The sequence below is a fragment of the Aplysia californica genome, unplaced genomic scaffold (assembly GCF_000002075.1).
Source record: "Aplysia californica isolate F4 #8 unplaced genomic scaffold, AplCal3.0 scaffold00159, whole genome shotgun sequence".
Classification (NCBI taxonomy): domain Eukaryota; kingdom Metazoa; phylum Mollusca; class Gastropoda; order Aplysiida; family Aplysiidae; genus Aplysia; species Aplysia californica.
Window position 1 is genome coordinate 142,706 of NW_004797429.1, and position 22,601 is coordinate 165,306.

The following is a 22,601-nucleotide window of genomic DNA, read 5'->3' on the forward strand; positions in this document are numbered from 1 at the left end:
TATTATCGATAAATAAAGCAGGTGTTATTATCGATAAAGCAGTTGTAGACAAAATTGAGGTGTGAAATTTCTGTGGTGAAATTGTTGTCGTTGTTGTTATCTATCAAAATAAAGCAGTTGTTATAATCGATAAAGCAGTTGTGGAGAAGATCGAGGTGCGATGTTTTTGTGGTCGTTGTTGTTATTATCTATCAAAATAAATCAGTTGTTATAATCGATAAAGCAGTTGTGGAGATGCAATGTGTGTGTTGTCATTGTTGTCGTTGTTGTTATTAGAGAAAATTAAGGTGCAGTGTTTGTGTGGTATTAATGAAGCAGCTGAGGAGAAGATCCAAGAAAATTGTTGCTGTTATCAACGAGGCTTCTGTAGGGAAGATCACAAAAACGTTATTATGCAGCAGCCATGAAGAAGATTTTAAAAAATTGTTGTTATTGATGAAAAAGCCATAATGAAGATTTAAAAATGTTGTTATTGATGAAGCAGCCATAAAAAAGACTTTAAAAAATTGTTGTTATTGATGAAGCAGCCGTAGAGAAGATAAAAAATGTTGTTATTGATGAAGCAGTCATAGAGAAGATTTTTAAAAATTGCTGTTATTGATGAAGCAGCCGTAGAGAAGATAAAAAATGTTGTTATTGATGAAGCAGTCATAGAGAAGATTTAAAAAAATTGTTGTTATTGATGAAAAAGCCATAAAGAAGATAAATAATGTTGTTATTGATGAAGCAGCTGTAGAGAAGATAAAAAATGTTGTTATTGATGAAGCAGCCTTAGAGAAGAAAAAGAGCAGCCTTTTGTTTACCATCTCCTTTATTAGTTTGTTAGTTTCCATGCTATCTTGTGCTGAAATAGTGGGTGGTTGGCGGGTGCTCTGGTGTGGTTTGCTCCTTCTTTCCTATCAAACATCTGTCATCTTTACCTCCCCTCTTTCTTTTTTGTGTTTGTTACTCCCTTGTAACACCTCTAATCTTCGGCACTTGTATGACCTTGTTGTGTTGCAAGTGTCGTAAAACACTTACTAAAACTTTTTTTAAAACTTGTACTGAAATAGTTGTTTATGTTGGTCATTGATTGTCCAGGGTTTGAACCCAGAACAACGATCTGCCGTTGTGAAAGTGACGCGCTCCGTCCTAGGCAGCCCCCAGGACCTGAAGGTGTTCCTTCTACAGGGTCCTCCAGGCACGGGCAAGTCCCACACCATTGTGGCCATGATCCACCACATTCTCTACGTGAGTCGTCCTACGCTTCTGCCTCATACACTATCTTACTTACTTACTCTCTTTTTTTAATATATTTTTTTTTTTAGTAAGTTTTTTACTGCGCTTGCAACGCAATAAGGTCATATGAGTGCCGAACTTACTCTGTCCCTATATGTTCAGGTACATAAGGTGGAGAGCTGTCGACGCGACGCTTGCCTGTCCCTGGCCATGTCGTCCAATTTCCGCACATTCAGGCCCTGGGTGATTGCCTCATCCCTTATTGTGCCTCTGTAGCTTCCAGTGGGGTCTTCCTTGTTTCTTTTTCCAGTTGCCCCTTACCAGAGCTGTGCTACTGACTGAAGTTGTCTTCAGGCCATTCCCAAAGGGGAGATATTAACATGTTCTTATGCACAGTAGAATTGTAAATGGGCTGATTTATCAATGTCATGCTCATACTGTGCCGGAAAAACATAGTGAGAAATGCTGCTTTTTCTTTCCTCATCCTTACTATCGTCATTTTTCCTCTACTTCTTTTGTATGTTTGTCACTCTCTTGTGAACTGCTATTTCTGGGGTGCATTGATAATCAAACAGACTTTGTGCTGTTGATGTTAGAGAGGTGAGCAGAGTAAGCCTGATTCCCCGTTTGGACTCCTCTGTTGACATCCACCCCTCGGCGCTTATATGACCTTATGCAGTTGCGAGCGGCGTTAAACCAGTTGGTCTCTAATACCATGTTTGCAAGGGCAATCTTTTGCATGCATAGAACATGTCCTAGATATCTCCATGACCCCTACACTATCCAAGGGCATAAGACAGCCTCAATGAAATGATTAGTTTATGGTCTAGCATGCGCATAGTGAACTCGCGCCTGGCAAAACAAAGAAAGCAATTAAGTTACCTTTAGATAAGAAGCAAAAAGGTACTTATCTTATCACGCATACTTTTGTCTTTCCTTTTGATAATGTTGTGAAAGAAAATGGTCATTCTTTTTATTTTTATTATGTCCATTATTATTTTATTGTCTGCGATAATATTGACAACAGCAAATTTATCGCAAAATTGCAAAATTCTTCCTTTAAGAAAATGTGTTTTGCAACACCAATAGAATCTGTTGTTTTTTTCTTCTTTTTGCAGAAGTCAAATTTTCGGGCACGCATTTGCCTAGCGGCTCCCTCCAATGCTGCTGTGGATGAGCTGGCCAGGAGGGTCATTAAGTTTAATAAAAAACTGGAAGAGAAAAGTAAGTAACCACCTAGAGCCTGCAGGGAGTGCGTGCCATAGAAGTGATGTATTATTATTATTACTGGATGTCCAGCAGAGTCGGAAAAAGGCAGGATTTTTGGGGGTTGGTCAGAAAAGTCAGATTTTGTTTGGAAGAGAGTACCCAATGTCGGAAAAAGCTCGGTACACTGCCATTCGAGTAGATCTAGTACCACCGTTAGTGCAAGAACGAGAGTTGTCTTCCAATGGTGTCTCCAACTCGTCCTGATGAAAGAAGCGCTTTCATGGTGGTATTGCTTTTGTTTCTTTGGGGGTTAATTCCCCCCCCCCCCCCCCCCCCCCCCCCCCCCCCCCCCCCCCGTACCTCTCCTCCTCTCCTGTCACTTTGATGTTACATATTCGTGCCGCGTGTTTGTCTGTTGCAGCACAGAAAGAGGGGTGGGGCGAAGATAGTTGGGAAAGTTGCTTGGATTGTTTTTGTTTCATTAAATAGAAGCGTTTGTTATCAAGGCGCATAGTCTTGTGTTAGTCGGTTAATTTGTCACCTGTTCAGCATCACGATGAGGTGAAGTGAAGTGTGCTTTTTTAGTAATTCAGGATTCGGTGTTCATCAGTGTTGTGTTAGACTAGATTCAGACCGAGAGTCCATAGATGTAATTGATTTCTGAGATCTAGAGATCTGTTTTAGGTCAAGACATCATATTTTCCATATGTGGTTGGATTGTGTGAGTATTTTAAGATAGGCCGAGTAGACCCAGAGTCCTCACCCCCCACCCCCTCCTCCCCACTGCAGTGCTACTAACTGAAGTGTCTTTAGGCCATTCCCAAAGGGGCGATATTAACATGTTCTTATGCACAGTAGAATTGTAAATGGACTGATTTATCAATGTCATGCTCATACTGTGTCGGAACAACTTGGGGGAACTGGTGCTTTTTTCCCCCTCATCCTTACTATCGTAATTTTTCCTCCACTTCTTTTGTATGTTTGTCACTCTCTTGTGAACTGCTATTTCCCGGGTGCCTTGACAGTGGAAGCAGACTTTGTGCTGTTGAGGCTAGAGAGGTGAGCAGAGTAAGCCTGGTTCCCCGTTTGGACTTCTCTGTTGACATCCACCCCTTGGCGCTCATATGACCTTACCCCTTGGCGCTCATATGACCTTATGCAGTAGGGAGCGCTGTAAAACCTTACTAGAACTAAAAGACCCAGAGTTAGATCTTAGGTTTAGACGTCGTATTTGCCATGTGTCACGTGTGCTCTGTCGATAGTAAATAGGGCGGACAAAGAGACAAAGACTTTTATTTATAATAATGAAAGAATAGTATTCTTCTGCATGTTTTGATGCTGGGATCTTTATTAAAGTGGCCGTGTGATTTCTCCTTATTCCTTAAGGGTCGGGGCGATATAATGCAGTTTGATCTGAATTCTGAATAGCTAGTTAAACTAGGCTTCGATCTATAATCTGTATACTTTGTAGTTTGATGATGGTGGACGTATCTAATATTAAGTGCATCATAGTGCTGTAGAAAAATAAAGAAAGATTCTGCATAAAAAATGTTTAAAGCTCTGCGGTGGCTTTCAGTTGATAAAAGAATCCAGTATAAAGTTTCTACCATCTGTTTTAAATGTCTTAACGATAAAGCCATCCTATCTGTCTGCGCTTTTAACACCGTAAGTTCCATCTCGTCAGTTACGGTCATCTTCAGACGCAACGAAATTCAGAGCCCCTAGAATGAAATTAAGATCTTTTGGTGAGAAAAGTCTCATTTTTTGGTCAGAAAATCTGGAGCTCCTTGCCCCAGGATCTCAGAGAAATAACAAATCTGAATACGTTCAAGCCATTGCTCAAGACTCATTTGTTCTTAGTTATAGTGTGTTAGTAAGAAGTGCTGATATGTTATGTTTTTTACTGCTGTCCTTACTTGTATATAATTAATGTATGGTTGTGAAAGTTCTTTATGTGGTTGGACTGGTTTTTCTTGTTATTGTGAAATATTTTTTCTTGTTTGAATCACTCAGTGATCATGTGACTGATGTAAAGTGCTCAGAGCTTATGCTCATATGAGATAGAGTGCTATGTTATAGGTCTTTTTGTTCCGCTATTTAGCAGATTTCCACACTGCCATTTCCCCCCGCTAAACTCCGCTATCGCTACTCTTTTTTTTGAAATTATCTTCCAAACCCTCAAATTGGTATGAATAAATTGATGGTTTTTAATTTCAGCATTCTAGGGTTAAACAGTATAATAATAATGGGTGTCTCGTGAAAATGTTTTTTGTTGAGATCAGGCGGAAAGTTCCTCCTTTTCAAAAATTCTGAGTTGAGCCCCATGTATATAAATGCAATCTATTATTATGATTATTATTATTATTTTTGGTGAAAAATGTTAAAGACTGTTTCTTCTGATTTCAGAGCTGCAGAAACTGTTGTTGGTGAGGTTAGGCAAGGTGGACAGTGTCCACGCGGAGGTGAAGCCCTTCCACTGGGATGCTTTGGTGGACACTTACTGCAGAACAAGTGAGGGAAATTCCTGTTTTATTTCCATTCTTTTAGTATTTGTGTCACGATGCGGTAAAATCAGGCGTTCGTCAATTTTTTAGTCATATGAAGTTATTGTTATCATCTCAAAGCCTGTTCATTTGCCTTGCTTTTGATGAAAAAAATTTCCATTTGTCTTGAATACAAGTTAAGATATTGGCGATTGAAGGAGGTGGGGGGGTCACCTGGTTTCAGAGGTAAAATTAGCAATAAAATGGCTTCCAAAGTTGAGTTATTTCCTTAGCTGGAAAGTCTGTGGAAACTGAAAATTTACATCTTTTATTCCTTTATCTACAAATCTACATTTTTCAGTAAAATACACCCAGAAATGTGTTCTTTATTGGGCATGAAAGGTGTTGAGCCAAAAAACAAAAATTCGATAAAAGTTTCCAAACTTGTTGAAAAAAGCCAGTTTCTTGACTTTCATTATTATGACGAGCGCCCGATTTCACCACGCTGCCTCACATTTAGTTAGTTCGAAGAGAAAGGCAGCAGGGGAAGGGGAGAGAGAAGAAGTGAAAACTTCACAATGTACAAAAGAATAAGATATCAATTATTACCCAGCCGAGCCCGCTCTTACAGCCTGCTCCTTCCAAGATAATCGCCGTTAGAAGCAACCTCTTCCCACTCTCCTAATACGGGGTGCCCACTACGGATGGATGAGGCCGATCGCCCGACTCGATCGCCTGAAACTGAAAACAAACATGTTTGTTTTTGAGGCGATCGAGTTGGGCGATTGCGCCGATCCCAGCCGTAGTGGGCACCCCGTATTACATTTTTCTCTCTGTATTTTAATGACTGGCATTGTCCAAGTCGTCTGCCTTTCTAAGACAATCACTTTTTCCTGGGCAATGGATGACTGTTTACCCCCCTGGCAGTGCCACTGACTGAAGTTGTCTTTAGGCTTTTCCCAAAGGGGGGATGTTAACATGCACAGTAGAATTGTAAATGGACTGATTTATCAATGTCATGCTCATACTGTGCCGGAACAACTTAGGGGGGAACTGCTGCTTTTTCTGTCCTCATCCTTACTATCGTCATTTTTCCTCTACTTCTTTTATATGTTTGTCACTCTCTTGTGAACTGCTATTTCCGGGGTGCCTTGATAGTCAAAGCAGACTTTGTGCTGTTGAGGCTAGAGAGGTGAGCAGAGTAAGCCTGATTCCACGTTTGGACTTCTCTGTTGACATCCACCCCTTGGCGCTCATATGACCTTATGCAGTTGCGAGGGCCGTAAAACCTTACTAAAGCAACAAACAAAACAAGGATGACTGTTTTGGACAAATTCGACTGTATTTTGATTAATGAAGTGTCAAACCTACAAGGCATACTTGAACAGACAACAAAAAGTGATCTTGTATTATTTTATATGACAATAGTACATACATTTTTTTATGGCAATGGTTTCCGTATTTCTCAATCGTTTGACATGTAACTTGTGACTATACACTGAAGTTCAATGTGATAAGAGATATGCATGGGTGGTTGGTGGGTGCTCTGGTGTGGTTTGCTCCTTCTTTCCTATCAAACACCTATCGTCCTGGTCTCTCCTCCTTTTTTTATGTTTGTTACTCTCTTGTAATACATCTAATCTTCGGCACTTATATGACCTTGTAGTGTTGCAAGTGATGCAAAACTCTTACTAAATCTAAGAGATATGCTTTTCAGTTTTCTTTTCTTTTGTCAGTCTGCATTTGAAGCTGATTCTCGCCCAACAAATTTCAATGGGGAGAAAATAGTTCCAAATTAATGACAGAACGTTCAATACTGTTGACCTTGACACGTACTGTGTGACTGAAATCTTTACGGCAGGTCTCCAACGTAATGTACCGGAGAGTGTACGGAAGGAGCTGGAGTATCTCAAGGGGCGCATCACCCACCTGGAAAAGTCTGTCAACGATCCAGCCACCCCAGAAGCTCAGGTAATATTGAGATCAGGAATGCTGTTCCATTTTTCTGGGTTCTTTTTTCTTTATTTTCACCAGAAGAATAGTCATTATTCTGAGCATTTTGTTTTTGTTGAACCTCATTTAGTTGTGTCTATTAACTGTCAATTTGTTTGCAAATCCAACTTTTGTAAAATTTCAGGTATTTTCACAAAATCCCAGTGGCTTCCCTGTAAGGTTTGTACATTAACCTTGTATGAAGAAACAAGAAGCGTCTGTAGTGTTACGGTTAGGTTCTTCGGCTTGCACACCAAAGATGTGAGGTGGCTGCTTCTCTAGTGAGGAAGTTTATTAAACGGAGCAGTTGATTTTCTTGCTAGGATGCTGTATCTCACTCTGTCAAAGTTGGCCGTGACAGGCGGATGGAAGCAGCCTTCCTCTTATTAAATAATGTAAATTGTGGGTATAGGGACGAAAAACATTTGCAGTCCTTTCAAAATGATGCCTAATTGAAACTCTTATCCTGTAATAAATGTAGAAACAACTGTGGCTCTGTTTAGCCTGAGAAGGCCTTTTTCTTATTTAGTTACTGTCTTAGAATTTTGCTGGATACAGTCTCTAATTTTCAGGTTTACATTTTATTATTTTAATGAGTAAAAACTTACCTTGAAATTGTTTATTCAGCCAAATGAAAAGTGCAGACGTTCTGAGGTTGAGTTAAAATTCATCTTGAGCAAAGTGTCATGTGGGACTTGAATTATCAAAATAAGTTCATTTTGTTTAGAATTAATGACCAGTTTAAGGACGTATGTCACTTTTAGGTTTTGCACCAAAAGAGAGCCACAGCAGAGTGGGGACCCCCCCCCCCCCCCCGACAGAAATCTCCGGCCGCGGTTGTCCTACAGCGCGGCAGAGGTTCCCCCCCTCCTGGATATAAAGAGTTTAAGAGTTAACTCATTCAGTGCTGAGCGCTCCAGCAGTGACTCCCCTCATATACTGGGCAGTTTTGTTACGGCAACAAGAAATTAGGTCTACCCAGGAAAATCAATGAAAACTAGCAGGCTCAATGGCTGTTCGAGCAGAAAAAATGTCTCTTTGACCTTTCCCATGATGCATCACGATTAGTAAAATTACTTGGTACGGATTAGATAGAGCCATTCTTTCTATAAAGATAACAAGGCAGAATGAGAGAATACTCGTCACTAGTATTAATTGGGCGGGGCCCAGGTTTTGTGAGTATTCTCGTCCATGGCACTGAATGAGTTAATGCAATGCTGATCTGTATTTTGATAAATTCCAACTTTCATTATTTGATACTCCTCTGTCATGCTTAAAATAAAACTGTGTGTATATATAAAATATATATGTTTGGTTTGAAGAAAAGATACTGTATATATGGTTTTTAAAATGAAGAATCTTTTCACATTTTCGCAGGTTTCTGTGAAGAGATCAGACCTGGTTCAGTTACGGAAACAATTGCAGAATCTGGAGAGTGAGGGCGGCCTTGGGAGAAAGGCAAGTCCAGTCCAGTCAAATTGTCCAAGACGTTCGTCCATTGGTGGGGAGGAAAGTGGTTGTCTTAGACAGGTGGATGTCTTGAACAGTGTCATTATGACATAGGAAAAATACAGGGGGGGGGGGGGGGCGTTGTGTTGGACCAGGTGTTCTGTAGAACAGGTACTTACTTACCTATTCCTTAGTCTAGTCTAGATGAATGTTAGGGCTGCAAGGATGATGGGGCAAACTCTTTTTTCCATCCTTCTCTACTTTCATCCTTTCAAAGGGCTCCACCCAACTTTAAACCTGTCTATTCTGTCATGTTGTAGAGCAGGTACAACTGTTTAACCCTATCCATACGCCATACGACGTGTACGATGTGGGGAACTCTGTGCCACCACTTTCCAAAGAGGAAATTTACTCGTTAATCCGATCCGTACGCTTTGCATAGCAGTCTGTTAAAATGATTTTTTGAGAAATACTGAAAGTTTCAAAGAGATCTTCATACTAGAAGTATTCTAAAATGTGAAGAATGCAACCCCGGGGGTACAAAATGACCCCGGGACGTACGAATAGGGTTAAAAGAATACATTTTTTGTCCGCTGTTCTGATTTGATGTAGAATATTGGCCTCAGTAGTGCTGAAATGAAGTTGTTGGTGGTCAATGTGGTTAGGCTATTGGGCTTGCATTGGGAAGGCTGTGGATTTGAACCCCATCAGAGGCTTGATATTGTCTACATGGGAAAGGCCATATGAAACAAAATAAAACCAAAAAAAACCCTCAAATTTTTTCCACTGCACCCATGATGGGATGGCTATCTGACTGTAGAAAGCGAAAGATCTTGTCAGTTTATTAGTGTTTTAGTGCGTCAGGTCTGCAGTTTGTACTACATGCTTCTCCTGAGTCCGAGAATGTTTTTGAGTGTTCTGATAGGGTCTACGAGGGTGATAGTAGTTGTAAAGTGCAGAAAGAATGCTGTAGAGTGTGGATACGGGTTATATAAATGCGACTCTTTCTTTTCTTTTTCATCCTCTGTTGCCGTTGAGTGTCGAGGAGAGATGCAGTTTTCTGCTGTAGCCAAGTCTTCAGCTCTTTCAGTTGAGATGTTGTAGTTTCGCAATTATTTCTCACAATTTTTATTATTATTATTATTACTATTATTATTATTACTATTATTATTAATATTATTATTATTTTTATTATTATTACTATGATGAAGATGGGATGTAACGTATTGTGTGGGTGGTTGGCGGATGCTCTGGTGTGGTTTGCTCCTTCTTTCCCATCAATCGTCTATCGCCATGATCTGTCCTCCTTTTTTTTGTGTGTTTGTAACTCTCTTGTGACATCTCTAGTCTTTGGTCCTAATGACTTACATGACCTAATTGTGTGGCAAGTGCTGTAAATCTCTTAATAGACTAATGTGAGGGCCATAAAACACTTACCAAACCCCCCCCCCCCCAATAAAAAAAAACCCACCACTCATAACTAAAACAAATGAAATATGGTATTAATGAGGTATTTATGGTATTTATAAAATATGGTATCTCCTACAGCCTACACCTCGAGAGCGTTACACTGGCCAGTGTGTGGTACTGGACCGCGCCAACATTGTGTGCGGAACCCTCAGCAGTTTTGGGTCGGATCAGGCCCAGCAGATTCTTCTGCGCAAAGAGGAGCCTCGTCATCAACAGCCCTTCTCCTGTCTTATTATTGATGAGGTGAATGTTTTCCTCCTCTTTGCGTTTGTGCGAATGTGTGTCTGTGTATGTGTGTTTGTACATGAGTGTGTGTGTGTGTGTGCTTGTGTGCATGTGTGTGTGTGTGTGTGTGCATGTGTGTATGTATTAACAATGCTGCAGCATTACAATTTCTCTTTGTGGAGATCAATGAAATCTTATCTTATCTTATTTGTTCTTATCTTATGATGAGAACAAAGCCTACAGATCTTCTTTGAATAGCTTGAATATAGAATGCAGAAAAGTGTGTGTTTAGAGGGGGGTTACTTGGCTAATGCTCCCCCGTGGGTGGTTGGTGGGTGCTCTGGTGTGGTTTGCTCCTTCTTTCCTACCAAACGTGTGTTGTCCTGATCTCTCCTCCTTTTTTGTGTTTGTTACTCTCTTGTAACACCTCTAATCTTCGGCACTTATATGACCTCATTGTGTTGCAAGTGTTGTAAAACGCTTACTAAAAACAAAAACAATGCTCCCCATCTTGACCTACCACATAGGTAGAGTCTTGCTTGTTTTTTTTTAATTGGCAGGTATGCTTGTGTTCTTTAATGTAGATTGTTGATTTTTTAATTGTTTAGTTTTAAGGGATATGAATCATTGTCACAGTTGATCAGTTGATCAGGTATCATTAGTTGCATAGTGTAAGGTAATTATCCATTTTTAACTGCTCAGAAGATTTTTTAAAAATACATATATCAATCTTCTGAAAATGGATGTTGCTTCCTCAAACAATGAATCTTAAAAAAAAGGGATTATGTGAAGGGATAATCACAAGAATCAGTGAACGAGGTACTGAAATATTTTTTTAATGTTTAGTGATATTCTATGCATGTATTCGCCATGCTGCAGCAAATTTCTCTTTGCCTTTATCTCCCCTTCTTCCTTTTTGTGTTTGATACTCTCTTGTAACACCTCTAATCTTCAGCACTTATATGACCTTATTGTCTTGCAAGTGTTGTAAAACACTTACTAAAAAACCCCTAAACCCTATCTATTTTATTTCCAGGCAACCCAAGCAATAGAAATGGACTGCTTAATTCCCCTGCAGTACAAAGTGACCAAACTAATACTTGTCGGTGACCACAAGCAGCTGCCAGCCACAGTCATCTCACAAGTGAGTGGTCACCCACAGATTGTTACTCACTTTTTGGATGTTTTGCTATTTATTCTGTTTAACTGTAAAGTAGTAATAATAGTAATAATGATAATAAGGATAATAATAATAATAATAATAATAATAATAGTTTGCCTGACAATATCTCGCGACCTCAGTGTTTTCTTGTCCGATCTCCATTAAAAAATGTTTTTAAAATGACAGTAGTAAGGGTGAGGAAAGAAAAAGCAGTAGTTCCTCCCACTTTGTTCTGGCACAGTGTGAGCATGACATTGATAAATCAGCCCATTTACAATTCTACTGTGCATAAGAACATATTAATATCCCCCCCTTTAGGAATGGCCTAAAGACACTACTGTCAGTAGCACTGCCCTGGGGGTGTTTGGGGGGGGGGGGGGGGGAGGGGAGGTGGCTTCAGTGTTTCTTGTTCGTGAAGCCTCATATGACTTGCTATGAAATAAAGTAAAAAGTAAAGTTGTTCCCGCATCTGATCTGGACGTTGGAGATTGCCTTGTTAGTGAGATGACTTCCTGGGCCTTCGGCATATTATTGTGGTTGGATGGCCAGTACCTTTCCATGCTGCCTTTACTTCCCCAACTCGAAGTCATGTACCCATTACTGCTGGGTGGGCAGGAGGGGACGGAAAAAATCTGTGTCCGATCCGAGGCTCGAACCTGGACCTTCCGCTTCAGAGATGAGCGCACTACCTGCTCCGCACCCTCTATGAAGTAAGTTGACGGTTTTCAACTGTGGGCAAGAAGTAGGTCTCGCAAGCGCAACTGGGATATTCAATCTCCTCATACTGGAGGGTCAAGGATCGTTTCCGAACGAGATAGTTCACTCCTCTCTTTGAGCCGATCCAAAAAGGTGTCCTCAAAATCCGGTGGTGCCCACTTGGAAAAAGCGCAAACTTTGCGAACAGAGTGTCCCTACTTGAGTGCAAAACAAAAAAGCGAAACAAACAAACTGTGCTATTCCTATTCTTCTTCTGAAGAAACGAAAGAGAGCTTCAAAACAAAGACTACAGCGCCATCTGAAGCAAAGCACAGACTTCCGCGGACATTTTTTGGCCGAGTGAACTATCTTTTTATGAAGGATCTTTGGGAGGGTCAATAGATTTACTAATACAAACTCGAAGGGAAAAATAAGTAAGTGCCTAGAGCCAGCATGGAGTGGGCGCCGTAGAAGTGATGGTGATGATGATTAGGCCTACTATTATTATTACTATGATAACTATTATTATTATTATTATTGCAATTACTATTATTATTAGTGGATGGTTGGCGGGTTCTCTGGTGTGGTTTGCTTCTTCTTTCCAATCAAACATCTATCGTCCTTATCTCCCCTTCTTCTTTTTTATGTTTGTTACTCTCTTGTAACACCTCTAATCTTCTGGCGCTCATATGACCTTATGCAGTTGCGAGCGCCGTAAAACCTCTACTAAAACTATCTACTACTATTATTATTTTTATTATTATCACTATTATTATCATTATTAAGTTTAACAAGGCCCTCAGATTGCACTGACACTGTTGTATTGTGGCTTATTCTTGTTTATTTGCACTTTTTTTTTTCTTTCAGAAAGCTCGCGAGCTTCGCCTGGACCGCTCCCTGTTTGAGAGGCTGCACCAGCACTTTGAGATGCTGTGCCAGGACGGAGAGTGTGAGAGCCCCCTCATGTCGCTCCACGAGCAGTACCGCATGCATCCGGACATCTTGGCTCTGCCGAATGCTTACTTCTACGAAGACAGACTAACCACTGCCAGGTAACTGATATATGTGTGTGAGTCATCGTAGTGAAATCAGGCGCTTGTCAAAATATTGAAATTGAAGAAACCAGCATTTTTCTGGATGTGGAGCAATTTTTTTTCGAATTTTATTTTTTTTGGCTTAACGCCTTTTATGTCCATTTAAAGATACATTTTTGTGTGGATTTTACTGGAAAACATTGATTAAAGGCGCAAAAAAATTTTTCTTTCAGTTTCCAAGGACTCTCAGTCTGTGGAAGTTACCAAACTTTGGCGGCCATTTTCTCATTAATTTTTCCTCTGAAACAAGGCGACCCTTCTTCAATCGCAAATATTTCTACATGGATATTTTTTTCACCAAAAAGAATGCAAATGAACAAGCTTTAACTTACCTTAAGATGATACCAATAACCACATATGCCCAAAAATTGACGAGCGCCTGATTTCACCACGTCATGACTCATTTTGTTTCATGATTTCTGTTCTCAGCCATGTTTCAGCTCGGGACTTCTTTTCAGCATTGTTTCATCTCCTCTCAGGATTTGTTTGTCAAGCCTTTTTTTTCTTTTTCTCAGGCTTTCTGTTTAGGGCTGTTTTGTTTTGGCGCTAGGTTTCTTTTCAAGGCTTTTCCACCTCTTTCCTGGTTCCTTCAATTTAATAAGTTTTCCCTTTCACCGGTTGAAATAAAAAAGTAGACTTGTTGATCATTCTGTGCAGAACATAGAGGAAGAAGTCTGTCGCAAATATAATTTATTTTCTCTTACAATATGTTTCAAGAAAAAGCTGAGTTTTTCACCAACCTCCCGCGGTATTGGAACAGAAGAGTCATAGCTTTGTTAAAAACTCATAGCCTTCCATTAAATAACAATCTCTTTCGGTGGAAATTAACAAATTCGCCTTATATGAGAGGTGTTACTCTCATGAAATTGAACATGAATTTCCCTTTATTTTCTATTGTCCATAATTTGTCCATGGAAGAATATTGTTAATTCCTCCCTGCCTGACTCGGCCCAGTGACAGAAATATGCAATGTTTGACTCACGATAACAGATATGTGCACAACCTGTACTTTTATCATTACGGAAACTTTATTGATCAAATGAGTATTTTATATGATGGGATGTGGGCCAATGGCCTTAAACACTGAATAAACCTACTTACCCCCCCCCCCCTCTTTCACCAGTTGTTAGAATCTGTTCACACTGCAGCCCAGGCAAGGTGTTGACAATTGACAATCCATTTTGCAATGTGTTATTTTTTTCCAGTGCAATTTCCTCCCGTCAGTCGGTGTTAGAGCCGTACTTGGTGTTTGACGTCCGTGAGGGAATGGAGGTGGCGAGCCACAGCAGGTGAGCAGATGGAGACGCTCTCACCTTTTAAAGGGTGGAATTATTATTATTATTATTATTATTATTATTCTCCTCCTCCTTCATCTTCTTCTTCTTCTTTTTCTTCTTCTTCTTCTTCTTCTTCTTCTTCTTCTTCTTCTTCTTCTTCTTCTTTTTCTTCTTCTCCTTCTTCTTCTTCTCTCCTCCTCCTCCTCTTCTTCTTCTTCTTCTTCTTCTTCTTCTTCTTGGTGGGTGGTTGGCGGGTGCTCTGGTGTGGTTTGCTTCTTTTTTCATATCAAACATTTATCGTCCTGATCTCCCCTCCTTTTTTGTGTTTGTTTCTCTCTCGTAACATCTCTAATCTTTGGCACTTATATGAACTTACTGTGTTGCAAGTTCCGTAAAACACTTACTAAAACTAAAACCCCCCAAAATAAAACCCCCTCTTCTTCTTCTTCTTCTTCTTCTTCTCCTCCTCCTCCTCCTCCTCCTCCTCCTCCTGTGTCCTCTCCTCCTTCCCCATCTCTTTTACCACCACCCCCATTTCCACATCCTTTTACACAGAATGCCATTCTTCTTCTTGTTTTGACTGTTTGTCATAACGACAGAGCCAATACTACTACCAATTGTGTTTCTTCCTCTGGTTTTTGTCATAATGACAGAGCCAAAACTATTAATTGCGTTTTTTCCTTGGGATTTTGTCGTAATGACAGAGCCAAAACTATCAATTGTGTTTCTTCCTTGGGATTTTGTCAGAATGACAGCCAATACTACTACCAATCACGTTTCTTCCTCTGGTTTTTGTCATAATGACAGAGCCAAAATTATCAATTGCGTTTCTTCCTCGGGTTTCAGATCGTTCTCCAACCCTGTGGAAGCATCCTGCATAGCCCAGCTGTGTGCGGCCGTGCTGGATGTGTTTGCCGTTGCAAGTCGTGGTCGACGCGAACACTTCCAGAACAGAATCGGAATCATATGCCCCTACACGGACCAGAAGTCGAATATTCTCGAACAGTTGAGAAAGATGTGAGAAGTTATTTTTTTTTGTAGCTGTGATAACTGTGTGGTGTCGTGGTGCAATCAGGTGCTCGTCAAAATAAGGGGAATCGAAACCGCCATTTTTGCGCCCGTTGGCCTATTTTTTATGGATTGTAAAAATTTATTTTGGGCTCTATGCCTGTTATATTCGTATATGAAAACACATTTCTGTATGGCTTTTATTGAAAACCATTGATAAAAGACGCAAAAATCTAAATTTGCAGTTTCAAAGGACACTCAAGCCTTGGAATTCACCAAACTTTGGCAGCCATTTTCTCGCTAATTCTTTCTTCAATCACAAATATCTCGACTTTTATTTGAGATAGAGATAGGTATTTTAAGAATTAAAAAAGCAAGACAAATGAACAAGCTTTAAGCAGATCAGAATAACTCCATGTGCTCAAAAACTGACGAGTTGGTAGTTGCCGGGTGCTCTGGTGTGGTTTACTCCTTCTTCCCTATCAAACATCTATCGTCCTGATCTCTCGTCCTTCTTTATTTGTGTTTCTTCCTCTCTAGTAACACCTCTATTCTTTGGCACTTATATGTCCTTATTGTGTTGCAAGTGCCGTAAAACCCTTACTAAAACAAACAAAAACTGCCGAGCGCCTATCTCCACTGCGTCGAGACACAGTCGATCCATTGAGGTAGGTATCACCACTCATTTCTCAGAGGCTGAGATGTCTATTTTTTTCCCCCCCTACAACTAGTCTAAGAGAAAAACATATTGTAGTTGTTTCAACCCCCACCCCCACCCTCCGTCCAAATAAACACTGGTTTCTTTTTTTTATTTTATTTTATTTTATTTTTTTTTTATACCCTGTGTCCAGATTTTGGTGCCAATATTTGTAGGTTACGTAAAAATGTATTGACATGGTGCAAATTGTTATGTTTCAGGAAAAGCGCTACAGGAACAAGAGGAATTGTTTAGTCGGTGATGATGATGGTGATAAATCAACGCAGTTTAGGTCATTTAGGACCTGGGCTGAGAGGGACTCAAAGTCTCTGCAGAAAGATGGCGATCCTCGATTAGAAAAACTTGTCCACTCGGGAATCGAACTCGTGTCTTCTTTGTGCAATGGTGAAGAGCCTAGAGCTTAACCGCCAAACCACAGACATTGGTGGAAGCAGTTTCGTTTTTTGAAAACTGACCACAGGTGCAATATTCTCGATCTCTTGAGAAGTACAGTATGTAAGAAATGGCCCATATGGATGATAAAATAATTAATCCATAGAGGTCTCTGCATTTATTTCTTAATTGCTTTTATTTTTTTTTCCTCTTTACCACAAGTGCAATATTCTTGATCATGATGATAAAGATTTTTCATCATAGCAATTATAATTTATTTACGGGGGAGGGTCTCCGCACTTATTTAGAAGTGATACTGGAGAGTAACATATAAAGAAAAGAAGGAGGAAAGATAAGAAAGATAGAGCTTTGATAGGAAAGAAGACCAAAGCACCTACCAATCACCCACGATTTGTATTGATGGGAGCGATAAAGCACCTACCTTTGAAAAAAAAAAAAGACTCTTTTTAATTTTAAAAACCCCAACTTTTTAATGTAAAAAACCCAACTTTGTGTGTGCAGCAACCTGCGCGAGGTGGTGGTCAACACAGTGGACGGCTTCCAGGGACAGGAGCGTGATGTCATCATCATGTCGTGTGTGCGAGCTCAGAGCAACCCCACAACAATTGGGTCAGTGGCTACAGTATTAATAATAATGATAATAATAATTATAATAGATTGCATTTATATAGCGTCAGTGGCCTAGTGGTTAGGCTACCGGACTCGTAATTGTGAGGTTGCGGGCTCAGGGGTTCGAGCCGCGGGCCCGACGTTGTGTCCTTGGGAAAGACACTTTACCAGAATTTTCCCCACTTCACCCAGGTGGGAATGGGTACCCAGCTAAAGACAGCGAAAGATCTTGTCAGTTTGTTAGTGTTTGAGCATTTAACCGGCTGCTTGAACTGTGTGCTTCCCGGGAAGCTGAGAATGTTTCTGAGTGTTCTTTGGTCTGCTGGGGTAATAATATGTAGTGTAAAACGCATAGAGTTTGCTTTCGAGTGGGGACATGCGCTATACAAATGCTATTTATTATTATTATTATTATTATTATTATTATTATTATCCCATACTAGTATAAGTGCTGAGCGTTTCACACCAGTCACATAAACATCCACACAAGAAAAAATATTTCACAAAACAAAAAAACCCAGTTCAACCACATAAAGAAAAACTTTCACAACCATACATTAACTATACCACACGAAAGGACATATAATATGTATATACACACATGTATTTTAAAAAATCAGAACTTACTAACACACTATAACTAACAATCGAACAAATGAGTCTTGAGCAGTCGCTTAAACCTATCAAAATTTGTTGCCACTCCGAGATCCTGAGGCAAGGTGTTCCAGATTTTTGGGCCCAAAAATGAGAAACTCTTCTCACCAAAAGATCTTAATTTCATTCTAGGGTCTCTGAATTTTGTTGCGCTTGTGGATGACCTCAACTGACGAGATTGAACATATAGTGTTAAAAGCTCAGATAGATAGGATCGGGCTTAATCGTTAAAACATTTATAACAGATGGTAGAAACTTTATATTGGATTCTTTTATCAACTGGAAGCCAATGCAGAGCTTTTAACGTTTTTGATGCAGGATCTTTCTTCTTTTTCTTCAGCACTAGTCTTGCGGTGTTATGTTGGGCCACTTATTACTGGTGTACTGGGGTTTAAACCTTATTCAACCTATGGGACGGTGCTACTGACTGAAGTGTCTTTAGGCCATTCCCAAAGGGGGGACATGAACATGTTCTTATACAGAGTAGAATTGTAATTGTATATGGGCTGATTCATCAATGTCATGCTCATAATTGTGCCTGATCTACAACTGGAAACTGCTGCTTTTCTTTCCCAATCCTTGCTATTGTCATTTTCCTCTACTTCTTTTGTAAGTTTGTCACTCTCTTGTGACCCGCTATTTCCGGGGGTGCCTTGATAGTCAAAGCAGAGTTTGTGCTGTTGAAGCTAGCGAGGTGAGCAGAGTAAGCCTGATTCCCTGTAAGGACTTCTCTGTTGACATCCACCCCTTGGTGCTCATATGACCTTATGCAGCTAGTTGGGAGTGCTGTAAAACCTCTACTTAAACAAAACTAAAGATGCCTGGCGTTCTATTTGGGGAAATATTTTTATTTTTTTCCTGAACTTGAAAGTGGAACTTTTGTTACTCCCAAAAAACATGCTGTGGGTGGTTGGTGGATGTTCCGGTGTGGTTTACTCCTTTGTTCTTTCCTATCAAACATCTATCGTCCTTATCTCTCTCTCTCTTCCTTCTTTTTTGTGTATGTTACTCTCTTGCAACAACTATCTCTAAATACTCTCATCTTCAGCACTTACATGACCTAATTGTGTTGCAAGTGCCATAAAACGCTTACGAAAACACTCCACGCCCGTTGATTTTTTAATTAATTTTTTCTTTTGTACCTTTTATTTCAGATTTGTGGAGAACCAGAAACGTATGAACGTGGCCCTGACTCGAGCCAAACTGGCGCTATACGTGGTTGGACACTTTGAGACTTTGGTAAGTTCCCATCATTTATGTGCTGAGATCATCATCATTGCCTTTCTCACCCTGCACCAGGGTATAGGCCACGGACAAACACCCTCCACTTTTCTCTATCCTGGGCTAGCCTCTTGATGTTATTCCATGTCTTTCCACTTTTCTGTACATCGATTTCTGTGACTTTTCTCCAGGTTCCATGAGGTCTTCCCCTTGATCTCTTGCCCTGTGGGTTCCAATCCAAAACTTTCTTTGTTATGCAGCTGCCTGACTTCCTGAGAGTATGTCCAATCCATCGCCACCGCCTTCTTCCTACTTCATCTCTGACTGGGATCTCTCTTGTTTTCCTTAATAAACACTTCCACATTGGTGACCCTGTCTGTCCATCTGATCCTCAGTAACTTATGTGCTTAGATACCGGCAATATAAAAATATATGTGGTGTAGGAGTTAGTAAGCTGTTTATTGTTGCATTGCGAGGAGGGTTTTTAAAAATCAAGATCTGTCTGTATACTTGGATGTCTTATCCCTTTCTCTCTCCCCCCCCTCCCAGGGCAATGCTACCTACTGAACTTGTCTTTAGGTTCCCAAAGGGGGGATGTTAACATGTTCTTATGCACAGTAGAATTGTAAATGGGCTGACCTATTAATGTCATGCTCATGCTGTGCCGGAACAACATGGGGGAAATGCTGCTTTTTCTTTACTCATCCTTACTATCGGCATTTTTCCTCTACTTCTTTTGTATTTTTGTCACTCTTTTGTGAACTGCTATTTCCGGGGTGTCTTAATAGTCGAAGCAGACTTTGTGCTGTTGAAACTAGAGAGGTGAGGAGAGTAAGCCTGATTCCCCGTTTGGACTTCTCTGTTGACATCCACCCCTAGGCGCTCATATGACCTTATGCAGTTGCGAGCGCCGTAAAACCTTACTAAAACTAAAAAAAGATTTTCCTCTTCGGAGGGGCAAAAGCTGCCATTTTGGCGTACCATTTGACCAAATTCAACTAAATTTGATTGTGACCTTCAAAAGCCAAACGCATTTGTTTCCAAGATCGCGAGTCAAATGCGGTCAAATTGTGCCAAAATGGAAGCTTATGTCCATCTGTAGAGGAAAAAAATGACTGGACACAACTTAATTCGACTGAATTGAATTGGCAGTGTGCTCAAGGTGTAAGCTAAGAAGAACAACTATTTTCTTCCAGTTTTCCCGAAACAAAGACAAAAAATGTGCAAGTATGTTATGACCAACACAGTGCTGTCTATTATTTTTCAGAGCACTTCCGACTTGTGGGGTTACCTGTACAAGGATGCGGAGAAACGGAACAAGCTGGTCTCGGTACACAGGGCTTCCCAGTTCTCCGCGATGGCTGAAAGATGTGTGAGAGTACGGGACGGCTGCAGGCTAAAGTCTGGGCTTGCCTCAGGTCCTGGGGCAAGGCATGCAGCACCACAGCGCGTGTGAAATAGTGTGAAAAAACAGGTCGGGATGTGTGAAATAATGTGAAATGACAGCACAGCAAGTGTGAAATAATGTGAAATGACAGCACAGCAAGGGTGAAATAATGTGAAATGACAGCACAACTAGTGTGAAATAATGTGAAATGACAGCACAACAAGTGTGAAATAATGTGAAATGACAGCACAGCGCGTGTGAAATAATGTGCAATAATGAGAAATGAAAGAACAGGATGTGTGAAATAATGTGAAATGACAGCACAGGGCATGTGAAATAATGTGACAAATATCAGCTTTTTGGTTGTCTTGCCATTGGATCAGGCTGTCAGAAGATGCCACTTTTGATCCTGCTTCTTTTCGGTATACGGTGTAGAACGATGAATACAGGGATCACACACACACACACACACACACACACACACACACACACACATACATAGCGAGCATGCACAGCAAACAAGCACATAAGGTAAGATCAGATAGAATGAGATACATCTTTATTGTTCAGATCCTGGCTCACTGGTTTGACGTTTCCTATGCCCAAAATTTGACGAGCCCCTGATTCCACTGCGTTGTGACACATGTTGAGAGTATTTGTCTTTCAGCTGGCTGAATGATAGAACTCCTCAGTATTGGCCTTGACAGGCAGCAGCCGCCCTCCTACTCTGCCGTCATAGGAAAAAAGGACGAATATCGGAAATTGGGTCATATAGAGATATCGATACCATGTGAAAGAGCATGAAAAACTGCATCTTTTGAACCAGAATACTTTATTTTGGTATTGGAAGTATCGTCATAATTTTTTCTTTTAAATTTATTTTATATTTTATGAAAGAAAGACGAATCTCCGGTCCTACTGTGAAAAAAGGACAAATACCGAGAGGTTCGTCCTCAGCTATATATTAGCAAGTGAAAAGGAAAAACCGTTTACGAAAAAGCGACAAATATACCAATATTCTTCCTTCTTCGCCAAAACATGCCTACGTTACAATGCCACAGGTCTTATGATGAATTACCAAAAGGGTCAAATCCTGGCATATCAGGCATTGATCCCCGCAGTGTCAAGAGTGTTGCACGCAGTAAGACGACCAGCACGACTGCATGTGTACACTCACCAGAATTTGAACCCCAGATCTTTGGCTCCAGCGGCAAAGCGCAATTAAATAACAGTCTGGAAGCTGCAAAACACTTACAAAAAAACCAGACGAACCTCAAATATCACAGAAACGAAAAATCCAGTAAGTTATTATTTGACAACGTCGGGTGAAAGAAAGACGAATATCGGCATTCGTCCTTTTCGCATAAAATACTAATTAAAACTTCATCAATCTGTTATGAAAGAATGACTTTTGTCTTCTCACACAAAATTTTGTTGATATTTCAAAACAAAATTTTAACTACGAGTGCATAATTGCTCCATCCTTCCTCCTTCCAAAAATCAAGTTATAAAGAAAATAAAAAAACCAACTTTTTAAACGTGAGACGAATAAATTTGATTTTTTGGCTCTCTTGGAAAATAGGTATGTCGCGATTTTCGTCCTTTTTCCCCAAGACGGCAGAACTATATGATCTAAGCTATATTATGATATGTCAGCAGAGGTGTAAAAACATTTGTGAGGTGTGCTGACAAAATGAGTCACTTACTTACTCTCTTGTAACACCTCTAATCTTTGGCGCTCATACAAACTAATTGTGTTGCGAGTGTCGTAAAACTCCAACTAAAACATAAAACCTAAAACGAAGTATTGAAATGCGTGTTGGTGTGTCACCAGTGGCATCAGCTGCGTGTGGAGAACAGCTGTAGTGTGTTACTTCAGGACTCCTTCTTTGAACTCTCATATATTGGCCCTCATATGACTTTTTGCAGTTGAGAAGACTGTAAATACCTAACTTTACTCAGAAAAAAAAAAGAACTCTCATATGGGTTTTTTCCTGTTTTTTCAGGCAGTATGTTGGATTCTGCTGTTTGACGCATTATTTTGGAGTGATGTCAGTGTCTTTCAAAGGTGTTTTGCTGGTTTATTTTTATTTGTTTATATGTGTATATATATTATATATATATACAGATGGGCTGTCCATTTAAAACTGTGTTCGCCTGTCACACAATGAATCTTTTTGCTGATGCTATAGATTTTTGTAAAAATTAAAAATTTTTGATCCTATTAGGATACTTGGACATATTTTATTTCTTATGAAAAGAACAAGAACCGAATCTGTGTGGCGTGTTGACAAGATGAGTTACATCTTGGGTTTTAGTGCAGTGGATAGAGGTTC

The 22,601-nt window shown here is 40.1% G+C and overlaps 1 protein-coding gene across 4 annotated transcripts in view; it reads left to right on the plus strand.

Moving 5' to 3' along the window:
• LOC101847819 (serine-rich adhesin for platelets) overlaps nucleotides 1-22,223 on the plus strand; it is a 48,390-nt gene extending 26,167 nt beyond the window's left edge. For 3 of the 4 annotated variants that reach the window (XM_005097618.3, XM_005097619.3, XM_005097617.3), the window contains 13 exons: nucleotides 1,081-1,230; nucleotides 2,337-2,442; nucleotides 4,834-4,938; nucleotides 6,772-6,881; nucleotides 8,280-8,360; nucleotides 9,900-10,064; nucleotides 11,083-11,190; nucleotides 12,772-12,956; nucleotides 14,204-14,287; nucleotides 15,122-15,292; nucleotides 16,896-17,003; nucleotides 18,812-18,896; nucleotides 20,146-22,223. In XM_005097618.3, the coding sequence (XP_005097675.1) occupies nucleotides 1,081-1,230; nucleotides 2,337-2,442; nucleotides 4,834-4,938; nucleotides 6,772-6,881; nucleotides 8,280-8,360; nucleotides 9,900-10,064; nucleotides 11,083-11,190; nucleotides 12,772-12,956; nucleotides 14,204-14,287; nucleotides 15,122-15,292; nucleotides 16,896-17,003; nucleotides 18,812-18,896; nucleotides 20,146-20,334 (1,647 nt within the window). In that variant the 3' untranslated portion in view covers nucleotides 20,335-22,223. Of the gene's footprint in view, nucleotides 1-1,080; nucleotides 1,231-2,336; nucleotides 2,443-4,833; nucleotides 4,939-6,771; nucleotides 6,882-8,279; nucleotides 8,361-9,899; nucleotides 10,065-11,082; nucleotides 11,191-12,771; nucleotides 12,957-14,203; nucleotides 14,288-15,121; nucleotides 15,293-16,895; nucleotides 17,004-18,811; nucleotides 18,897-20,145 lie in introns of those variants that run through there. The other variant, XM_005097620.3, reaches the window with a different exon arrangement.
• Nucleotides 22,224-22,601: the final 378 nt, after the last annotated feature.